Genomic DNA, 23450 nt, shown 5'->3' with positions numbered 1-23450 from the left:
AGAAATGCAGATTGCATTTCAATTCGTAGTACACGTATAGAGCACAGTTTTCCATTTCTCTGGTTGTACATAAAGTGGAGTGACACCATCTGTGTCTTCATACATGCACCTAGGGTAATGATGTCCATCTCCTTCCACCATCTTTCCTACCCCCATGCCCTCTCCCTTCCCCTCCCTCCCCTTTACCCTATCCAAAGTTCCTTCATTCCTCCCATGCTCCCTGCCACCCCAAAGGGAAATTTTAAAAAGAAAGCATAAAATACTTCTTGCTCTGTGAATTGCTATGAATGTTTTCTCAGGAACTAAGTGTATTCATGTGAGTAAGCATGGCTGCACTATTCAAGGTCAAAGTGTTTCTTTAAAATGACTTTATTAGAGTAATTGGGGTTCTCATTTCTTTTCAAACTTCAAATCTAAAACATAATTAATAGCTGTCTATGCAATTAAATCTTGCTGTTAGATTCCAATACGACATCAGCTCCCACATTTGCTATCTAAACCTCTGCAGGCCGTCTCCAGAGTATATAACCAAACTAGATCCATATAGTTATTTTGTGGGCAGTTTAAATAAAGCATGACTATTAAAAAAGCATCACAAAACTCTTCTAAATGTCTGAATTTTCTCAACTGGCTTTCAGGATCCCTTTCCTTCTCTCCCCCCTCGTGTCCTCCTCCCTCCCTCTCTCCTCTTTCCTCTCTTTCTGCCTGACCCGTCTTGAGAGCTTGCCTGGTCCTGTGCATAGAAGTGAAACGGTTTCTTCCATAGAATCAGGAGTAAAGGAAGAAAGAGAAAGCATGGGCAGAGGCCTCTTTGCAGCTACCCAACCTGGAGAGGTCTTGGAAGAAGTTGCTGCCTGTCGATGCACATTTTTTTCTTGGTAACTGAGCAAGGCTCTCTGTTGAGAAAGAACTGGGAGTGGAAGGGAGGAGGGAGCAGGCGAGAAGGGGCCCTGTGGATGTTTGAGAAGTGCGTTTTGAAGAGCCACTGAGGAGGGAGGCGGGGAGGCAGTGCTGGAGGGCCATCGGCAGAGCCCCGCTGCACGACTGTGCGACTCCCAGGAATACTGGTGTGTGTGTGTGTCTGTGTGTGTGTGTGTAGGATGGGGTCAGGGAGGCCAAGAGCTGGATTGCCTTTGTGGCAGGATTTTGCATGACAGGTTGGATGGAAGACTAAGTGGGCAAAAGAGTTGAGGATATTGGCAAAACAACTAAAAAGGTGGCCTGTGAAGTCCTCAGAAGAAGGGAAGAAAGCAGAGCCAGAAAGAACCTGTATGTTTTGGGGAAGTGGGATGCCTCAGGGCCGGGGTTCTAGATGAGGCTGAAGAATGGAATGTATTTGTCTGTAGAGAACAGAAGAATTGGAGAGTAGGTATTTGTGGTAGAAAGGAGCATCTGTATTCTGCAGCTTGAACAAGCAAGTCTGCGTTCTAAATGTCCAGCATGGGGCCACGGGAGGAAGTTGCTAAAAGGGCATGCGGGTGGAAAGCCCCTGGGTGGAAGGGAGAGGAACTGAAGACAGAAAAACCAGGTCCCGCGTCGTCTTTCACACCAATGCCGCCTGCTAACGGTGGAACTCGGGGAGCTGAGGGTACGGAGATGCTCCAAACCTTCAGTGAATCGTGGTGTGTGTGGGTGGGCGTTTGGTAGAGGGAAGCATCGAAGAGGAACACAGGAGGCTTAAGCAGATGACGTCAGGCTCCAGAGCAAGTTTTTCCTGTGAAGGTAGAAGGTTTGGGTTTGGAGGAGCGCTGGGGTACAGACAGTCTGTGGGTGAAGAATATGTAGTCTCCACCCACGGGGCATAAAGAAGAGAACTGGGTTTAAATGAAGGCAAGGAAGTGAGCGTCGTTATTTAGACCAGAGCATGGGTGTGTTGGAGTAATGTGGTGACAATAGGGTGGTTCCAGATGGCACAGTAGAAATGACTGGCAGACGGGCAAGAGGGGAAGCAGGCAGCACGGTGGGTTGAAGTACAAGCTGTTCTGCTAAAACGACAGGAAAACATTCCCAAGTCACACTGCCTTTGTAAAAATTTGCAGTAATAAAACCCAAAACATAAATATTACATTTTAAAATAGTATGGCCTAGTGATTAATAGTGCAAACACTGGAGCCACACTGCCAGAGTTTGAAGTTTGTCCGTACCACTGACTAGCTATGTGATCTCCAGCAAATTTCTAAGTCTTTCTGTACCTCAGTTTCCCCACCTATAAAATGGGGGTAGAGTAATAACCTTCCTTCTAGGATTATTTATGATATTAAATAAACTAATGTTTGCAAGGTACTTAGAAAAGTGCTCAGCACTTGAGCTATGTAAAAGTGTTACATAAAAATAATTTGCTCCCTTGGGTAGAAAGTGGGTTTGTGGCTGCTGGGTTTCATACTTGTGAAGTTATTTTTCCAATGAGGATTTCTGTTACAAAGACTTTAAAAACCTCGTAATTATAGCAGTTTCAGGAGTCACATAGCTATCAAACTTCAGTCTCAGCAAACCTTTGTTCTATATTTCCTTCTCTCTCAGGGCTGCCGGCCCCGTCACTAGTCCCAAGCTCTTTGCACATTGATGGGTGTCATCCACGTAACCCATTCTGAGGCACCAAGCCAGAGCCGCCCTTTCAGAAGGCATTTGTGTATACCTGAGCAGGCGTGCGTGTGTGTGTGTGTGTGTGTGTGTGTGTGTGTGTGAATTTCTTAAAAGCCACAGCTTCTGGTCATGGGGCCTGTAGTGGTGTGCGTGGTGCAAATCATGTCCTCTGTTAAGCAGGTTCCCCCAGAGCCAGGCTTGATGGAAACTTCTGCTGTCAGGGAAATTCCTCTTTGGGAAGCGCAGGTGACCCGGGAGCTTGGATGTGGTTGGGAAGTGAAGAATGATATTGAAAGAACGATCTGGTGGCATCTCCAGTTAACCAGCTGGAACTAGTTAGAGGAGTTTGCCTGCTGTTTCTGACCGAGTCCTGCCTGGTGTTCTGGGCCAGGACATTTTGTGGTCAGCAGGCAGGAGTCTGGGCTATCTGTTCCGGATTCCAAACAGATTGCAGTGTGTGGAGAGGGCTGAGTTACCGTCTGCAGGGTGAACCTCTGTGGGGGAAGAGTCGGTGTGGGAAGCCCTGGGCGGCTCCAGGTCCCAGCAATGGTGGGCTCTGCACGTGGTGAAGGCTGCCCGCCCTGGAGCCAGAGGAGTTTCTCCGCTGGGAGGTATGCCCCTGAACGTGGCCCTGTTCTTCCTGAGCCCCAGCTTCTGGAGGAGTCTCCCTTGAACATGATCTTCTACGCCACATCTGAAGGAGAGGCGGGGGACGGCGGCCTCTTTGAGAGGAACCGCTTTCAAAGCCTGCTTTCTTCTTGTAAAAACTCAGAGTCCTGAAAGTGGTTGCAAGACTCGAAGGCTTTTCCAGGCCAGGCTTTTTGTCTCTTTGCAAATTCAATTACTTTAGGAACTCCACAAGCTTCTCAGCTATCTGCTAGTTGCTTCCATGTATGAACAACTGCACCCAGAGACTTGTCTGTTTTATGTCCTTGCTCCCTTGCCACCAGCACCTTCCTCCTTCCCTGTTCCGTTCTGACTGATGGTGGTCACGTCGAGGCCGCTGGAAACCGGAGCCTGGGACCGGGGGCACACATCATAATCAGAGTTTGACGAGTTTGGACAACTGTACGTCCACGTACCACCCCCACACAAAACCAGAGCGTCTGCATCACCCATAAAGGGCCCCTTGTGTTATTCCCGGGCAGCCCCTACCCCCGTACCCCACTCCTGGCTCCAGGAAAACACGGACATGTTTTCTGTCATGATAAATTAGATTTGTCTTTTCTAGAGTTTCAGGGAAGTGGAGTCATACACAAGCACTCTCTGTGCCTGGATTCCTTTGCTCGGCGTGCTTTTGAGCTCTGTGGATGCTGCTGTGAACTTCACTAGCTCGTTCTTTTAAATTGGTGACCTTTGTTTCATTGTATGAATAGGATGTTTTATGTTGATCCCTTCACCTCTGGATGGATCTTGAGTTTATTTCCAGTTTGGGTTTGTTACAAACAAAGGTGCCATGTGTAATGATGTACAGGTTTTCTATACTCATGTTGCCTTCCCCTGGGGAAGGTAACCGCAGAGTGAGATGGCTGGATAAATGCACACTGAAAATTTTAAAGAAATTATTAAACTATTCTCCAAAGTGGTGGCATGAGTTTATTCCCAGAAGGAACATGAGTGTTTCGGTTGTGTGCTTGCTCACCAGCACTTGGCATGTTGGTTTTATCTTGTCTGTGTGGTGGTGGTCATTTGCATTTCTGGTGAGTAGTGATGCCCAGTGTCATTTCATGTCCTTGCGGGCCACACACATGTCTTCCTCTCTGAAATATCTACTATAACCTTTTGCCTACTTCTTCTTCTTTTTCTTCATCATCATCATCATCGTCATTACTATTTGTGTGTGTGTGTGTGTGTGTGTGTGTGTGTGTGTGTGTATTGCTGGGGATCAAACCTAGGGCCTTGAATGTGCTAAGCCTGCTCTCTACCACTGAGCCACACCCAACCCCTTTGCTTCTTTTAAATTGAGTTGATGAAGGTACAAGTCTTAAAAATACATTCCTGTGTAAGTCTTTCATGATATACTGCTAATATTTTCTACCAGTTTATAGCTTACTTTCTCATATTCTTTAACCATATCTTTTAAAGAACAAGTTTTGATTTCAGTGATGTCCAATTTATCAATTTTGCTTACATACTTCATCTTTTTTAAAATTCTCTCTTAGAAGTCTTTGCCTAACCAAGTTGGCAAGATATTTTGTTTTCATCCAGGAGTTTTGTGGTTTTAGCTCTACATTTAGGTCTGCGATGCTTTTTGGCATGTGCTGAAGGGGCAGAATTTACTGTTTTCCATTTGGAGATACAGTTGTTCCTAAACCATTTATTTTGGATGGATTATCCTCTCTTCATTGAATTACATGGGTGTCTTTATCTAGAACCAGCTATATAGGAATGGGCATGCATGTTTATTGTGTTTATATTATATCTATACTCATGATTTTAGACCCAGCATTTTGTTCCTTTGTTCTAAACAGCTTTCCCTATGCCTATAACATATTGTCTTTCTTACTGTAGCTTTATAATAAGCCTTGAAACACATAGCATATTTATTTTTTCATTATTGCCTTGCTTATAATAGATACTTTGTCTTTTTATTTAAAAATTTTAATCAGCTTGTGAAGCTGATTAGAATTTTGTTTGGAATTAGATTAAATCTACAGCTTTCATTGCCAGCATGCAGACCTCTATCCACACGTGGCTATTAAAATTTGAATTAATTAAATTTGATTTAATTAAAAGATCTCCCAGTCATACTCACCATATTAATCTCATGCCTTCTGTATGGGAAAACTCATGTGCATCGGATTGCCATTATTGCATTAAGTTTTATTGGATAGCACTACTGTAGATCAGTTTGCAGAACTGACTTTATACTGTTAAATGACTGAGTCAATGAACATGGTATTTCTTTCCATTTCCAGTGTATTTTAAGTTTTCAGTTTATATATCTTGCATATACTTTATTAAATATATTCCTATGTATTTTACATTTTTGGATGTGATATAATATTATCGTAGGAAAAATTTTCATTTCTATTTGTTTGTGCCAGTATGTGGACTTATTTTTGTATTTTGGCCTTGTATTCTGTGACCTTAATAAAATCACATATTAGTTCTGGTAGCTTTTTGTAGGTTATTTGAAATACCCTACACACAATCATGTGTTCTGTGTATAGAAAGTTTTACTATTTTCTTTATAATATCCATTTGATTTATTCTTCTTGCTTTGACAAAGATTTCCAGTATAAAGTTGAGTTAAAGAGTAAGAATAGATAATTATATCAGTCTTTTCAGAGAATTAGCACTTGGCTTAATTTTTGTAACCATTACTTATTTGTATTCTATCTTATTCGTGTCCACTCTTTATTATTTATACAACTTTGGATTTGATTTGTTATTCTCTTTCTAGTTCTTAAGATGGAAGCTTAGATTGTTGGTTTTAACCCTTTATTATTTGGTAACAGCATAACAGCATTTTAAAGCTATACCTTTCCTCCTCCCTCCTCCTTATTTTTATTTATTTATTTATTTTTTGGGGGTGGTACTAGGTATTGAACCCAGGGACCCTTAATCACTGAGCCAAAACATCCCCAGTCCTTTTTTATGTGTTTTTGAGATAAGGTCTCACTAAGTTGCTTTAGGGCCTTGCTAAGTTGCTGAGGCTGGCCACCAACTTGTGATCCTCCTGCCTCAGCCTTCCAAGTTCCTGGGATTACGGACATGACCACCATACCCAGCCTATACCTTTCATTCTAAACTGTTGGTTTAGCTGCATACCACAAATTTTTGATATGGTGAGCTTTTATTTTATTCAGATTAAAATGATGTATATTGGTGTTATGTCCTGATAAGCCTACTGCAAATTGAAAATATATCAAATTGGAACTGCATTTAATACACCAGCCAACCAGCATCATAGCTTAGCAGCACCCTATGCTGTGGAGTATATGTTTATTCCTGGGATTGTGTGGCTTACCTGGGGCTGTGGCTTGCTGCTGCTGTCCAGCACCATGAGTGAGTATATTGGACCATATTTTTCTAGTCCAAGAAAAGGTCAAATTTCAAGGGTGTGGTTTCAACTGACTGAATATTGCTTTCCCACTGTCATAAAGTTGAAAAATCATAGGTTGAACCACAGTAAGTTGAGGACTATTTATATTTTAAAATTTTCCCCTGACTTCCTTTTGATCCATGGTTATTTAGATATATGTTCTTTGATTTCCAAATATTTTCATATTTTACAGGTAACTTTGTGATATTAATTTTTGTGTGATTTTACTCTTTTGAAATTACTGAGATTTATTTGGTGGCCCCATATATTTTCCACCTTGATGAATGACCAATAAGTATTTGGAAAGAATGAATATTCTATTGTTATTGGGAGATATCTTCTATAAGTATATTTTAGGTCTCATTTGTTGATTTTATTATTTAAATCCTGTATATATCTCTTGTTTCTTTCAATTTATTTGCCCTTTCAATAACTGATACCTCCAATGGTATTTGTGGATTTGTCAATTTCTCCCTTTAGTTCTAGTAACTTGCGTAAGTGTTTTGTTTTGTTTTGATATACATTTCCAATCTCTGCCTTTTAATTATATTATCCAGGCCATTTTTATACAATATAACTGCCCACGTTATCGAAATTAAGTCTGTCATCTTGCTATTTGTTGTCTACACAGTATAAATTATCTATACGTTATAAATGATATCCAGAGTGCATCCATCATTATTTTAGCTGATTATTTTTTATTTCTTTTTTATTCTATTTATACATGACAGCAGAATATGTTTTGGTTTGATTATTTTTTAAAGATATAAAAATGAGAAAGAAATATTCTGTATTTAACATTTCCAGAGACTCTTATGCCTTTGTGTAGATCTGAGTTTCTAGCTTCTATTATATTTCTTCAGTTCTTCAAGTAGAAGAACTTAAGTTCTTAAGTTTTTCAAACTGAGCTTCATTTACATTTCTTGCAGTACCATTCTCCTGGTAATAAATTATCTGGGCTTTTGTTTCTTTGACAAATTTATCATTTGAAAGATTTTTACTGGGTATAGATTTTCGGGTGACAGTTTTTATTATTTCTGTTAGCACTAAAACTTATCTCCTAATGTTCTCTTTATTTCATAGTTTTAGATGAGAAGTCTACGGTTGTTGTTTGTATCTTGTTTTTTATTGATCTCACTCTACTTGCCTGTCTTTTGTCACTGGTATCAGCAGTTTAATGTGACTTCATGTCATCTTCATGGGATTGATGTTATTTGAGCTTTTAGATATGTAAGTTATAGTTTTCAACAACTACTCTTTAGTTACTTTTTATTTACTTCCTATGTTCACGTTTTCTTTTGTATATCCTTGGCCATTATGTGCATTTTTCTGGTACCTGAGTTTGAACTTGGGGTCACTCAATCACTGAGCCACATCCCCAGCCCTATTTTATTTAAGGACAGGGTCTCACTGAGTTGCTCACTCGGTGTTGCTGAGGCTGGCTTTGAAATCGTGATCCTCCTGTCTTACCTCCTGAGCTGCTGGGGCATATTTTTTTTATATAATGTTTTAATGCTATTTTTGAATTTTATTGATTCTAAGTGACAGTCTATTAACAGATTTCTTCTTTTTAATCAATTGTGAATCTGATTTTATTTGGACTTCATGCCTCTGGTGGTTTTTGTTTAAACATTGGATATTTTGAATTTTACTTTACTGAGTACAGAATTTTACTATATTCTTTGAAAATGTGTCGACTTTTGTCTTTGCACCTAGTAACATTATTTGAAGGTCAGTTTGATTTTTTTTATGCACTTTTTTTTCTTTTCCCTTTTTTTTTAAGGGTGTGTTTGCAGTAGGGTTTATTCAGATTTGAGTCTCCTGATGTCTCTACTAATTATTCCATGTTCAGTGACATCTCTCCATTCTAGTTGGTGGGAACTTAAATGATTCCCATTATTGTCTGAGCTTTGGCAATTATTTGGCTTAAAGAAACCTTGAAGTTGTCGTTTGTCTACTTGTGTGGAGTTTTATCTTATGTGAGGATGTGTTCAAAGACTCACAGGACCCCTAAGAAAATTTCTGGGGCTCTTTCTTGACACCCTTTATTCCGGTACATTATTCTGAAAAATCTAGTGCCTTGGTTTCCTTCAACTCTAATCTTTTTTTTTTTTTTTTTTTTGTACTGGAGATTTAACCCAGGGACACCTAACCTGAATATTGCTTTCCCACTGTCATAAAGTTGAAAAATCATAGTTGAATCACAGTAAGTTGAGGACTATTTATATTTTAAAATTTTCCCCTGACTTCCTTTTTGATCCATGGTTATTTAGATATATGTTCTTTGATTTCCAAATATTTTCATATTTTACAATAAACATTAACAATAAATAAATGAGCAACATCCCCAGACCTTTTTTATATTTTATTTTGAGCCAAGGTCTCACTGAGTTGCTTAGGGGCTTGCTAAGTTGCTGAGGCTGGCTTTGAACTCACAATCCTCCTGCCTCAACCTCCCAAGCTGCTGGGATTACAAGCATGCACCACTGCACCCGGCTCAACTCTAATTTTTTTCTCCTCAATTCAGCATGGCTGGTGTTATCTCCTTGGAATTTTCCTCCTTACACTGTAGTTCCGAAATTTGTCTCCAAACAGAAAGTGGGTAATTGTATGGCTTACTTCATTCATTCTCTTCTTTCACTTTTCACAGTCCTGTGTGACCTGGTGTTTAATGTCAGAAAACAATTGTTCCATATTCTACATCCAGTTTTTTAGTAGCTTATGGAAGAAATTTATGTACAAATTATGTTATTCTCTTATTGCCTAAAGCAGAAATTACTGAACCCTTTGCCACCGGGGGAAAATTATCAGTGGACTTTGGTTGCTTAGAACCTTTTCAAGTCTTTTCTATAGTTTGAGTCATAGGAATGGTTGGCTATTTCAAACTTAATAGACCCAAATCTCTTCTAAAATAGTAAGTTTTTTGTACGAACTCCTATCCTTTTGAACTACTTTGCTTTAAGCAGCAAGGAGCAATTATAACAAACTAAAATTGTGGCTCTTAACAGATTCTCCTTTTAGCAGGTACTTAGTTTACCTTAAAATTTTTCATACACATCAGGTTTACAAAATGAGCAACTGCTGTGTTACATGAATCCTCTTTCCAACTCACAGTATTTGTTTTCTTGCTAATTCATCTTCCTATGCCAGGTTCTCGCTCCGGCTCTCAAATCACCACTGTCTGTTACTGTAGTAATAAGTGGACTCAGACACGCAGTGGTGCAAACAGGAGTCCTAGGAGGATGTCCCATGTCCCGTGCTGCTGCTCCATGATGTCATTCTGAAGACCTGGCTTCTTCCCCATCCCCTGAGGGACTTACTATGGTCAATCCAGCAAGTGGAAGGCCAGAGTATACAGGGGCAGACGTGGGAAGTCGCTTAGACCAACCCGGGGAGTGGCACGTGTCCTTTGTGCTCACATTCCGCTTGCTGTCACTCAGCCACAGACACCATGTTAGTGAGACCAACTCAGTTGTCGGCGAGACCCGGAACATGATTTAGCCATGTGCCAAAAGAGAGGGAAACCGCTCAGGCAACAAGCTGTGGACTTCTTCCTTTTGTGTCCTCATACTTCAGTCTAATTTGGAGAACAATTTTTTAGTAAAGAATCACTCTGTGCCTAGATTTTTCTTATTTTTGAAGTAATTCTTTATTTTCTTACCTCCTCCTCCTTTCTTTCTCTTTTCTTCCTCCCCCTCCCTTTCACCAATATTAGTGACAGTCACTTTTACATTTTCTATTATTTACTTAATATTTTACTTAGTATCACAGGAAAGTATACTACCTGATTTTCAGGATGAAAACTGTGTTACTCAGAATAGGTGGAGGTAACAAGTTAGCGATATTCATGGGAAACCTATAGGAAAAAAAGATGAGACTCTTTGTATTCATCACTGATTGCTTTTAGAAATAAAATATTCCATCATCTTTGCCAAGCTGAAAGAACAACATTTATTTCAAATCCCCCATCTCACCAGAACCTGAAACGACAACAACAAAAAACGCATTAGCTGAAGGACATCTAATTTCCTCAGTCTGTTTTTAATTTCACTGTATATATTTTCACATTAAGTCTACATTGATTTTTTTTCATTGCTGTTGTTTTAGTGTACACAGTGTTCCAGATTACTTTTCTGGCAACTGCTAATGTGGTTCGTGGCTTGGATTTGTCTCACTTTTTAATTAGATGAAAAAACACACTACTTATAATTTAGTTGCACATATAAATGGAAGAAATGGCAGTGTTCTTATGAGAAAATCACTGTGTGCTGACAGAAGACCTAGGTATCATGGAAGAGCGAGATCATGTATCTCCTCTGGAATTTGCATTCCAAAGTCTTGTGAGAGCCTAAGAAAAATACATAAGCTTATATTTTTCATTAATTCATTCACTTAATAAATAAACATTTATTGAATTCCCACTGTGTTTGGCACCTACATGAATGGCTTAGAATAAGTAGATTATAGGTAGCTCCTGTCCCTAAGACGTCATGCCTAGAGGGCAAGATAGACGTATAAGCAAATTCCCGGAGTTGGGTAAGAACTTCGGTCTCAGTGTGCATATGGAGCTTTGGGGGTGCAGAGAAAGGGCCCTGGTCGAGTACCTGTAGGAGGGCCTGACGTGAATTCCTAAGGATGGATAGAAGTCAACCAAGAAAAGAAAAGAGGGTCAGGATACTCAAAGCTGAAGGGGTGGCATGGTGAAGATGGGGAGGCGGGGACAGAGGTCCCACGGAAACTGAGAGGCATGGGCTTGGCTGGGCTTGGAGCCAGGGGACGTTATAGGGACTGGTGAGATGACAGCCTTCGCTTACTGAGCGGTTTTATGCTGTATACTTTACAGGTACTGTTATTTAATTTTAAATTAACAAACTTGCAGTTCTAGGTACACCACAAAATTAAACAGAAGTTACAGAGAGTGTCCACACACTCCCATCCCCCTCTCGGTACTTCTGTTACAGTTGAACTTGCACTCACGTCACCATCACCCAAAGTCCAAGGCTCACATTAGGATCCCCTCTTGGTGTTACACATCCCGTGGATTTGAGCAAGTGTGGCATGACATATCTACCCTTGTAGTGTGTATAGGATAGTTGTATTGCCTTAAAAATTCTCGGGTATTCTGCCTGTGCATCCCCCCTTCTCACCCCGGTGGACACTGATCTTACTGTTGCCATGGTTGAAGTTTTCTAGAATGATGTACAGTTGAAACCAAACAGTAGCTAGCCTTTTTGAGAATGGCTTCTTTCACTTAGTAATATAAGTTTGCTCCATGTATTTTTGTGGTTTGCTAGCTCATTTCTTCTTAGAATAATAGCCCACTGTCTCCATGTACCATAGTCCATCCATTCACCTCTGATGAACGTCTTGATTGCTTCCACATTTATCTGCTGTAAACAGTCCAACATTTTCAACTCACTTAGGTAAATACAAAGGATCACAATTGCCAGATCATGTGATATGACATGTTTAGTTTTGTTGGGAACCACCAAACCATCTTCCATCGTTGCCGTTTTCCATTCCCACACTGATGGAAGAGGGCTCCGGTCCTGCATTTGCCAATGTTTGGTGGGGTCAGTTTTGTGGATTTCGGTCAGTCTGGTAGGTAGGTAGGGTGCCTCACTGTGTGGCTGTTTCCTAATGACACGTGATAGTGAACATCTTCCCATATGCTCATTGCTATCTGCTTATCTCCATCACCAGGGTATCTGTTCAGGTGTTTTTCCAGTTTTTTAAATTGAGTTGTTTTCCTATTGTTGAGTTTTAAGAGTTCTTCCTGTATTTTGGATAACAGTCCTTTATCAGATGTGCATGTGTGAGAAATATTTTTTTTTCATTTCTCTGCTTGTCTTTCTTAATATTGTTTTCTTTGAACCAATGAATATCTTGTTGTTGTTGTTGACCTTTATTTTATTCATATGTGGTGCTGAAAATCGAACCCAGTGCCTCATACATGTGAGGCAAGTGCTCTACCACTGAGCCACTACCCCAGTCTCTCTTAATCTTCTTTTTTGCTGAGCAGAACGTTTATACATGTGTGAAATTAGATCTACTCCAATTTTTTAAATTAATGCTAGCATGATACATGTCTATTATTTAAATCTATGTGTGTTCTTACATTTCAAATAGAATCTTTGTAGGTAGCATATTATTGGATCATTTTTTATGGGTCTTTTTATAATCCACTCTGACCATCTCTGTCTTTAAATAGTTGCATTGACCATTGACTTTCAAAGTGATTACTATTATAATTAGGTTAATATATATCATTTTTATTATTTTCTATTTCTTCTTTGTTCTTTGTTCATTTTTAAATATTTGGTTGGTTGTTGATAGATATCTATTCATTTTATGTGGTGCTGAGGATTGAGCCCAGTGCCTCACCTGTGCTAGGCAAGTGCTCCACCACTGAGCCCCAGCCCAGCCTCTTTCTTCTAATTTTGCCTTCCACTCTTTTTCTGACATTTTTGCCTCCAGTTCAGCATTTTATGATCTGATTTTCGGTCTTCTTTTAATGTATGAATTGTACTCTTTTTTTTTTAAAACCTTCTAAGTGCTTGCTTTAGAGTTTGCAATGTACTCTTATAACTAATTCATATCCATTTTCAAATATACAGCTGTACTGCTTTATGAGTAGTGTGAGTACCTTATAATAACGTAACAATCCTAATTCTTCTCTATCTCTTGTTTCATTGTTATTCATGTCACTATACAAGCATTTGAATGAGAATACTAATCAAATATATTGTTGCTATTATTTTGCACAAACTGTTATCTGTTAGATCATTAAGAATAAACAAGTCCAGGCATGGTGGCAATACACATGCAACTTGGGAGGCTGAGGCAGGAGGATTGCCAAGTTCAAAGCCAGCCTCAGCAACTTAGTGAGGCCTTTAGCAACTCAGCCAGACCCTCTCTCTAAATAAAACACAAAAAAGGGCTGGGGACACATCTCAGTGGTCATGTGCCCCTGGGATCAATAGCTGGTACCAAATCATCATCATCATCATCATCATCATCATCATCATCATCAAGATAAAATGTTTCCACCTTTTTCCCCAGTGCTATTCCTTTCTTCATGTAAATGCAAGTTTCTGACTTATATCATTTTCCCTCTCTAAAGAATTCATTTAAACATTTCTTGAATAGCAGTTTACTGGCCACACATTCCCTCAATTCTTGTTAGTCTGAGAAAGTCTTTATTTCTCCTAACTTTCAAGGGGTGCTTTCACGGGGTACATAATTCTAGGTTGATGTCCTCTCTGTCTCTCTCAGCACTTTGAATACATCACTCCACTGTTATCTTGCATGCATGGTTTTTGAGGAGAAATTGGATGTATTTCTTATCTTTAAAAATCTATAGTTTGGGTTGTTTTTTTTAACCCCCCTCTGGCCCTTTTCACGAATTTTCTCTTTTTTATATTTGAACAGAATCGGTCTAGGTGTAGGTTTTTGGTGTACTTATACCACTAAGTGTCTTCTACGCTTCCTGGGTCTGTGGTTTGGTTCAGACATTCATTTTGGGATAAATCTCGGTCATTACTCCCTCGTTATCTGTTCCTTTCTCCCTTTCTTCTTCTTTTGGTATTCCTGTTGTGCAGATATTGTACCTATATAGATGTCCTAAAGCTCTGGTGTAGTCTCTATTCTGCTTTTTTTTTTTTTTTTTTTTTTGGTGGTGCTGGGGATTGAACTCGGGGCCTTGTGCATGCGAGACAAGCTCCCTACCAACTGAACTATGTCCCCAGCCCTGATTTTTTTTTTTTTCAAATTCAAATTTTCCTTTGTTTTACCATTTTGGGAAGTTTCTGTTGAGATAGCCTGAAGCTCAGTTATTCTTTCCTCAGCTGTGTCCCGTCTCCTAATGAATCTGTCAGAGGCATTCTTCATTTCTGTTACAGTGGTTTTGATGTTTAGCACTTCTGATTTTTTTCTTAGCATTTGTGCCTCCCTGTTTTGATTGCCCGCCTGTTCTTGGAGGATATGTGTATGTATGCATATATATATATTCATTATAGCTCTTAGGATATTAATCACAGTTGTTCTAAATTTCCAGTCTGATAATTTCAACACCCCAGTGAGATCTGGCTTTCTTCCATTTTTATTTATTTATTGCCTTTTAATATACCTTGTAAATTTTTTTGTCAATATGTGATGTACCGTATGTAAGTAACTATGGGAAATAGGCCTTCATTAATGTGTGGTGATGTGTGGAGTGAGAGGAAGCATTCTGTGATCCTGTGATCAGGTCACATATCTAATGAGCCTGTGCCTCAGGAGCGTGGACCTCCTACGTGCTTCTTGGTCTCCTCCTCACTCTGTCCCCTTCAGACAGGACAGGGTGGCTAGATTGGGCTGGAGTGGGTGTTTCTCCTCCTCGCTGTGGAAGTCTGGAGGAGACTAAAAGGTGAATATCCTCCTTCCCTCAGATATGTTCAGCCTTGCAGAGACCCTGTAAATGAGGGCCTGGTTAGAGAGTTTCTCCGAGTGCTGACCACGTTCCGGGGAACGGAGGCGTTGGCGTGTTTCCCACTGGTTACTGTTCTCAGTGCCAGAAACATGAGGGCGTTCTTTTCTCTAGTATTCACCGAGAACCTGCTTGAGCTTCTGGAAGTGAAACTCAGAACAATGTGCAGACTCCCAAAGAAACCTGGGTTCAGCTCTGACGGTTGCTCACACCGAGTCTTTGGCTGTTTTCTCAGCAGCCGTGATCTAGATTTTCCTTCCTCATCAGGAGGAAGCCGCGCCTCTGAGACCACCATCTCCTACAGTGGTCTGCTGTCCTGAGGTGATAATTAGCAACTCCCTTGAGTCTCAGAAGATTGCCTTTGTGTCGGACAGGTGACCTCTAGCAATTCCTACTTACATTTTCCTACTTCAGCATTGACGCGGAAGTTTCTGGTCGTGGACTTCTGCTCCGGTCGATTGTGATCCTCTCTACTCACTGGCTTCTCCGGATCAGGTTTGGTAGCCGTTTACCCTCTGAGCTCATATGTCTGCTGACCTACAAAGAGTTGTGGCTTTTCAGTTTGTCTCTTTACCTGTGGTTGAGATGGAGTGGTGACATCCAAGCTCCTTCCACGCCAGACTAGAGTCCTGCTGCTCAAGTTGAAATCCAAGGGTGGTGATTCTCCTAATGAGTTGGAGTGAGCATGTGATCTGTCCTTCAGAAGGGCATTCTTTAGAAGGTTGTTAGTCATTCTCCCAGGGCAGCAAGCATGACCGTGGCGTGTGGTCACCCTGTGGAGGCCGTTTCCTACTGGGAGGAAACTAGCCTTAGAGCTTACGGTGGGGCTCAGTCTGCTTGACCTCTGCGGTGTGGTGTCCGCTGTTGGAAGTGGCTGGTGTGTTTACTGAGGTCTTCGTCAGGAGTCTCTGGTACTCATCATCATGGTCGTTCTTCACTGAAGAGAAACACAAACCACATTATCACAATTTTAGTCAGCTTTTCATTGATGGCTTTTATTTTCCCTTTAGTAGGGAGACAAGAATCGTGTTTAATTCTTCCTTACTTAACGGGGTTCATAACCACCTTTGAATCTGGACGTTGTTCCCCTTCCCAAATTCTGGATTGGAAAGAGACGCCCAGCCCAACGTTCAGATCTGTGGACAGACAGGCCTAGATGATAGGGCTAGCTGCCACGCAGCCCAGATAATCACCTGTAGGATCTATGAGCGGAGCAGGGGCTGGAGAACACAGGATTGAAGATGGAGTGTCCCTGGCTGGACGCCAGCTCGGGCTGGACAGGCCGTTTCCCCTTAGGCAAGTGTATTTTTCCTTTCCAACACTCACTTTTCTCCATCTGCATAACTGAGAAAATAAAAGTACCTACCTCATATGGTTTTCGTTTTGGGTCCTTAATGAGGGCTGGCACCCAGTCAGGGCTCTGTGATGGACTGTTTTGTCCAGGTCTTTCGGTTTCCAGGGCGCTCCTAAAGCCTTGGAGATCTCTTCTGACAGTGACTTTCTGAGACCGTTAAAGCAGGTCTCGAGGGTGCCAGCAGGGAGGCCTTGGTCATTATAAGCTGCCTATTTGTGCAAGGAAATGTGAAAAGAACCTAGTCCTCTGCCCATTTCTGGTGCCCCACTAAGCGTGGACTCAGATGCCTTCTCAGGAGTGAGGGAGTGGTAAGGAAAACACATTCACAGTCCGCTTTTATTTGTATTAGAGCTATAAACACATACAGCCTTTAAAAGGCCCATCCCAAAGCCTTTCAGTAAAGACCGGCAGACCCTTGCCCATCCCTCCTGCTTCTGATGACTGATTCCAGAACCAGCTACTTTCAACCCTGTTAGCTCTTTCTTTTGGGGTCTATGGCTCTCTCTTTGACTTCCTGATGTGGAGGGGAATTGGCTGTCCTGCTTCCCTCTCCTGTACCTACCTACCTACACACACACACACACACGCACACGCACACGCACGCGCATGCACACGCACACGCACACAGGCATTTATCATCCAGCATTTTGATAAGATGACATAATCTATTTAGAGAATGATTTTTTTTTTAAATTCTGAAAATGTAAGTCATGGCTGAGCCGGGGGTGAATTATGATTAGTCCCCCTTTCTTGCATGGTGCTGTCTTGGGTTAGGTAATTGTGTCTTCTTGTCTGTGGACTCTCTATGTATCTAGCTTTTCCAGCCTCACCTGAAGCAGTCTGGGTCTCTGGATTTATTAGGCATCATGTGCGTGTGCGAGTGTGCGTGTGCGTTTGTAAGAAGTCTGCCCCAGGCTCTGTGTCCTCTCCTTACCCTCTGGGCTTCGTCCTGGGGTCTGCACCGTCCTGAACATTGCCTTCTTTTCTCAGTTTGGTCCCTGCTTCCGGACGTCATGTCTTCCTCTTGATGATTTACTCCCTTGTTTGGTGGACACATTGTTCAATCTCTACCTAAGAAAATTAGAAAGGGGGGTAAGACCTTTTGGGAGTTTGCAGATCTGAAAGTCTCTTTTTCTACTGTCACATCTATTGACAATTTAGAATTCTAAGTTGGAAATTACTTTTTCCCCTTGGAGTTCTGAAAACATGGATGGATTGATTTTGCATTTCTGGCTTGCGCCTTGGAGGACTGGGGCAGCACAGTGATTCTCAGTCCTTTTATTGTGACCTTTTAAAATTTGTCAGGGAGCTCTTTAGCATCTTTCATCTGTTCCTGGTGTTTGTATTGTATCTGAGGCCTGGTGAGCTCACTCAGTTTACAAATTCATATCCTTGACTTATAGCATATTTCTAAATAGGATCTCTCCCTCCCTCTCACTTTTCCGATTTGATCTTTTTTTCCCTGCTATGCCAGGTACTCAGATATTGGAGCTTCAAGATCATCTCTCTAGCTTTTAAGGATGTTTTGTTCTATTATTTACTTCTTTTTCTTTTGTTTTCTGGAAGGTTCCTCACCTCCATCTTGCGTTTCTAATCACTGGGACTTCTCGCATGCACCTTCTTTTGATGGCCTTTTCTTCTTGTTCCAGGAAAGCAATGATTTCTCCTTCCTCTCTGAGGGTATTAATAAAAATGACAAAAATTCCTTCTCTCTTTTGCATTACCTATGCATAGTTATTGGTACAATATTGCCCAAAGCCCCTTGTGGGTGAGCCTGACTTGCTAGGTGGTCTCCTTCATGACAGGGTGACTGATTGGGCTGTTTAGTTCGGGCTCCTCTGAATGTCAGCAGCTGGGTTTTTCTCTTGGGATGGTTAGTCTCCCCATGCCCAGTTCTCCCACCTCTTGCTAGGGTGGGTCAGGTGATAGTCTGCCAGCCGCCCTTTGTGGAAGTCAGACTAGGGAACTGCACTGGGGAGAGCAGATCTTGCCATTTAGTATGCAGAGACTCAATTAATTACCTTCTTTCAATACCTGACCCCCAGGAGCCGTGTGCCTCGCATGCAGAGGTTTCTCTCGGTCAGTCTTCCCAGAGGACAAACCTGCACAGTCCTGCCAGCACAGACCAGGGGCAGCTTCCACCTTCGTCAGCCACGGAAACCTGCCTACGTCAACTGTGGCTCCTGTTCTCAGCTCCCCTGTCCCCGTCAGGGCCCTCTCCACTATCTTCAGAGTTACCACCTCTCAAGTCTTGAGCCTTTCTGATAGGCTCTAAATTAAAGGATCACCTCTGGGCTCCTACTCTTGGTTTTCTTGAATTCAGTTTTCTGCTTTTGCGGGTCTATTGAGCTAGCCTTCACACTCTGGGCTTCCATTTTTAATTTTTGTCTGCAGTCCTCTCCCATGTCTTTTACCTGTCCCAAATTGTACCCCCCAAGCCATGCCATGTACTCCCACCCCGCCCCAGCTTACTGTGAGAAGCAGTAAACTGGCTAAAAGCGGGGGCTCCGGACCCCGACCACCCGACTCACTGCCCAGTTAGTTGCTCTCTGCCTTCGTCTCCTCATCTTCAAAAATCAGTAGAATTGGATGATTTAAGATAAATGAGCCATTTAAGTCCATAGCTGGCGTAAAACATACCAGCCATTATTATTTTGGAGTCGTTTCCAGTAAAAGATGAGTCTGTGTGTTCCAGTGACCTGGAAATCCAGAGACATGAACCTCATACGAATCATGAGGCAAGCAGTGTCCACGTGATGAAGAAGACCAAGGACAAACTCCACCCATCTGATGTGCTGGGAAAATCTAAGCTCTTACTCTTTGATTACTGGAAGGAACCTTAGGGATCTCGGTCTCCAAGTCTGTATTTTGCAGATGAGGGAAACCAAGACCCTGAGGGGTAGGTGACTTGCCTTCAGGCCAAACCCCAAGCTCATTCCTAGTTCAGTCTTCTTTCCATTAAATCAGATTTCCTCTTCTAAGAAATAGTGCTGTGAGACCCATGAGTGTGTTTTTGGTGGTGGCACTGTTCTGTACCCTATTCTTAGCCTTTTTAGTTTTTATTTCTTTAACTTCAAGTGCTCAGGACCGGGTCAGTGATGACCCTGGTTTGCAGCTCACTTGCGTCATTGGTTCGTGCATAGCCTATTTGTTTATTAATAAGGTAAAAAAAAATTTTTAAAATCCATATCAGGTGGGATACTTGGGCAGAAAGTTAAAATGTATGGTTTCCATTCATGTGTGGTTCAAAAGTAAATTCATACATGATCATGTGCAGCGTGACAACTTTGGTCAGTGACGGACTGCATACATCTCGGCGGCCCCATAAGGTTGTAATGGCATTGGAAATTCACATTGCCTGGTGACATCACAGCTATCATGACGTGGTTGGCCGTGTGTGCTCCTGTGTTGTTGTGATGTCTGTGTAAACAAACCTACTGTACTGCTGGTGGTCAGAAAGTGAAACAGTGCAATTATGTGATCACATAATACTTGACAATAAATGCATTACTAGCTTATTTACCGTACTGTTTTTAGAGTATATCACACCCATAAAGGTTGGCTGTAATTCCGTCTGCCGTCTTCCACTGGTGCCTGCTGTATCTCACATTCTCCTACATCTCACCTTATAGCATCAGAGATCACACTCAGAGCCACCCACACAATTCAGGTTGAAGGAGATCCACTCTCTGGTGTTTGCACGGTGATGAGACCCACTGAGGGTGTGTTTCTCAGGAAACAGCCCCCGGGTTAGGTGATGTGTGACTGTTTAGAGGATTTTTGTGGCGCATCTGTTTTTCTTTCATCAATGGAAAGTCATCTAATGAATATAGATGGGTGGTTTCCAAACCTTCCTCCTGGTGTAGAAATTGGCCAGACTGGGGGGTGGCAGTGGATAGAGGCACAGTCAGAGAGAGGAACAGGAAAAGGACAAGCTGCACAGTTAGCCCGGAGACGCGTGGCCTCTGAAGTTCGTGAGTCCCCTCCGGATGGTGTCCTAACGGGTTGGTTTATGATGCAGGCCTGAGAACCATCGGCGTCATCACCAAACTGGATCTCATGGACGAAGGGACCGATGCCAGGGACGTGCTGGAGAACAAGCTGCTGCCTCTTCGCAGGGGTACGTCCTGGGTCTGCAGAGGGCCTTCTTGGTACTGTGTCAGAGACAACTGCAAGTCATGGGGAGGCACGGGCTTAATGGTCTCCCTGTCCTCAGGCTTGGATTTATTATCAGCTACACTCTTTATGGAATGGCACTGTATTCCCACAGGAGGTGTTAAAAATGATCCAAAAGGAGAACTATTCCTTAACATAACAGTGGTAAGAAAACAGGAAAAAGAAGGGGTTTGAAGGAGGGTATAGATATTCACCATAGATCACACAAATATGGATACCATTCTGTTGTACGTGTGGTCTTGACGATCCCGCAACACAACTGCGAAGAGACATTCTCTCTTAAAATGCATATGGCTTTTAAATGTGAGGGGTATCATCCCTAGGCAAGTCTGAGGTCTTGGTTAAAATATCATTGTCTCAATGGAGTTTTGTAAAGGGGCCCAGTCTTCAGGCCCCCAGACCCACTTGCCTACCTCCCTCAGTCTGTGGGAGAGCCCTGAGATCTCCCCAGAACAGTTACAGGAGAGTGCCGAGCCCCATGGGGCCGTGTGGTGGTGTGTTTGTTGTTTCAGGTTACGTGGGGGTGGTCAACCGGAGCCAGAAGGACATAGACGGAAAGAAGGACATTAAAGCAGCCATGTTGGCAGAAAGGAAATTTTTTCTTTCACATCCGGCCTACAGACACATTGCTGACCGGATGGGGACCCCGCACCTTCAGAAGGTCCTGAATCAGGTAAAGACATTCTTTAAAGCCACAAGAACAGTTACAAAATGTGTAGGCCACTGGGATTTAAATATCTTATTTTTGGATTTCTCTTTTCTGAAGCAAGACGTCCAGCTTAAATGAAAGGGGTTAAACAGTGACTGTGGGTGCTCGGCGGGTGCTGTCCTGCGAGCTGAGTTGGCCTTAGCGGAGGGGGCCGTCGGGGGGCCGGGCTCACAGCACAGACAAGGGTCTCCTTAGGAGGCGAAGCCCGTGTGCATTTGAGCATGCATTCTCTTACCACACGTCCTAGTTCTCCTGAGCATTTAAACTTGTGTAGCTCTGAAACGAGGATCACTCGGGATCTGTCTGTGGAATTCCAAGCCGTAATGGTTAGGTTAGACTTTCTGTTAGATTTTTTATTTTTCTGGTTTTGTTTAGGATTGATTTGTTCCTTTATTTAAATTTTTCAAAACAACAAATCCTGATGAAGTCATCATGATTGCCACTCATCTAAACACTTTCCCAGATAACCCATTTTCCCCCAATAAATAGAATCAGACCGGGCCCCCTGTCTCCCTGCCCCGCCACATGCCTCACACACTTCATGCCTCTGTCACAAGGCCTCAGCACACGTTCCCTGGTACAGACGTTGCGTCCCCTGTGGTGGTCAAGCATCACGACAAATGCCCTGGTTCCGGGGTCACCCTTCCTGAGTTTTGATGACAGTGACATTTACCGAGAGCAGTTTTCCCTACAGACATCCCCATTCGCTAAGCTTTCCCCCTTCCTCCGTGAGCCTGGTCAGGTGGTCACAGACGCTCTGACATCAGATCCTGGAAGGGTGAGTAGAGGTGGTCACAGTTAAGGACATGATATCTGAACCATGGAGATAAGACAGCGGAGGTTTTAGAAAATAGGAAGGAGAGGTGCACTTGTATTTTAAGTGACTTTGGTGACGTTCATATTCTTAATTAGGCTAAAAGAGAATTTGGAATCTCAGAGGCAGCCCTTGGTTGTATCCCTTTTAAAATATGAATAGCCTTGAGGAGGAGCACTGTTTTGTCGTGCAGGAACCGTGACATTCTCACCCTGTAGTCAGTAGTGGTAAAACTTGTGTCAGACCACCGCTTTCAACCCTACATTGGCCTAAGAAAATGACAAATAACCTGAAAAAAATCCTATAGGAAAATCACTAATACCATTGGAAAGAGTTGTAAATAAATTAGATTTTGCGTATTTAAAAAATAGGAGATGATCGCAATTATATCATGCAGATGATCCCCCACTTTTGACACAATTGGATTGTGTTGATTGAAAGTTGAACGCATTTTACCCTGAACATCTCTTCTGTATAATTGCTGTTTCAAAGGTTTTCATATTGTATTTGAAACTAGAACAACTTTCTTGCTAATTCTATGTGTGCCAGTCCTTCTGATTCGGAGGCACCATGTCTATAGACAATCTGGACAAAGGTGTGATGATTGTGAGGAACTGAAGGAAACACCACCAGACTAGGGGGAGAAGAAGGAAGGGGCCAATTGTGAGAGGGGCACGTGGAGACATGGACGGTGGCAGGGTCCTGGGATGTTCTTAGACCAGAGTAAAGATTGGGCTCTCACCCAGGGAGCAGTAGGGAGCTATTTAGGAAATCTGAGGGAGGGTATTGACAGGCTCAGGTCTGACAGTTAAAAAGAATATGGTATTGCCATAAGAAGACCAAGAGTCGGCCAGTTAGGAGTAAAACCAGGAAGGGCAGGTGGCTAAAAATAATAAAAGTTCCAGTAGCTCAGTCTCACGTAGGGCCATTGGGAAGTGACACAGGAGCTTTGAGGAATGTTTAGGAAAATTGAGAACTTGGTGACAGATGAGCTCTATTGGGTGACAGATATAGAGTCAAGGACATTCCTAGCTTCTATGCTGATCTGCAGGCAGCACTATAGGGAGCCCAGCAAGGGTCAGATGAGGTACTTGTTTGGGACAAGTTGAGGCTGAGGTGTCATGGACACACCCAGGAGGAGAAGCCACGCAGGGGCCAGGCACACATGCCCGCAGCAGAGATGAAGTCCTGTCTGGAGTTGACATTTTAGCAGCAGCGTGTGTTTGTGTGTTTGCCGAAGCCCTGGGTGGAATGAGAAGAGGCCTCGGACCAGATCTGAGAAATTGGAAATTCACAGTC

The 23450-nt window shown here is 42.4% G+C and overlaps 1 protein-coding gene across 1 annotated transcript in view; it reads left to right on the top strand.

The window, feature by feature from the left end:
* Dnm3 (dynamin 3) overlaps positions 1-23450 on the top strand; it is a 431668-nt gene that overhangs the window by 116520 nt on the left and 291698 nt on the right. The window contains exons 5-6 of the mRNA XM_026388451.2: positions 20474-20572; positions 21141-21301. Of these exons, the coding sequence (XP_026244236.1) occupies positions 20474-20572; positions 21141-21301 (260 nt within the window). The remainder of the gene's footprint in view (positions 1-20473; positions 20573-21140; positions 21302-23450) is intronic.

Source organism: Urocitellus parryii, chromosome 9 (genome assembly GCF_045843805.1).
Source record: "Urocitellus parryii isolate mUroPar1 chromosome 9, mUroPar1.hap1, whole genome shotgun sequence".
Taxonomy (NCBI): domain Eukaryota; kingdom Metazoa; phylum Chordata; class Mammalia; order Rodentia; family Sciuridae; genus Urocitellus; species Urocitellus parryii.
Note: the sequence above shows the minus strand (reverse complement) of the source record. Positions and strands in the feature narration are given on the sequence as shown.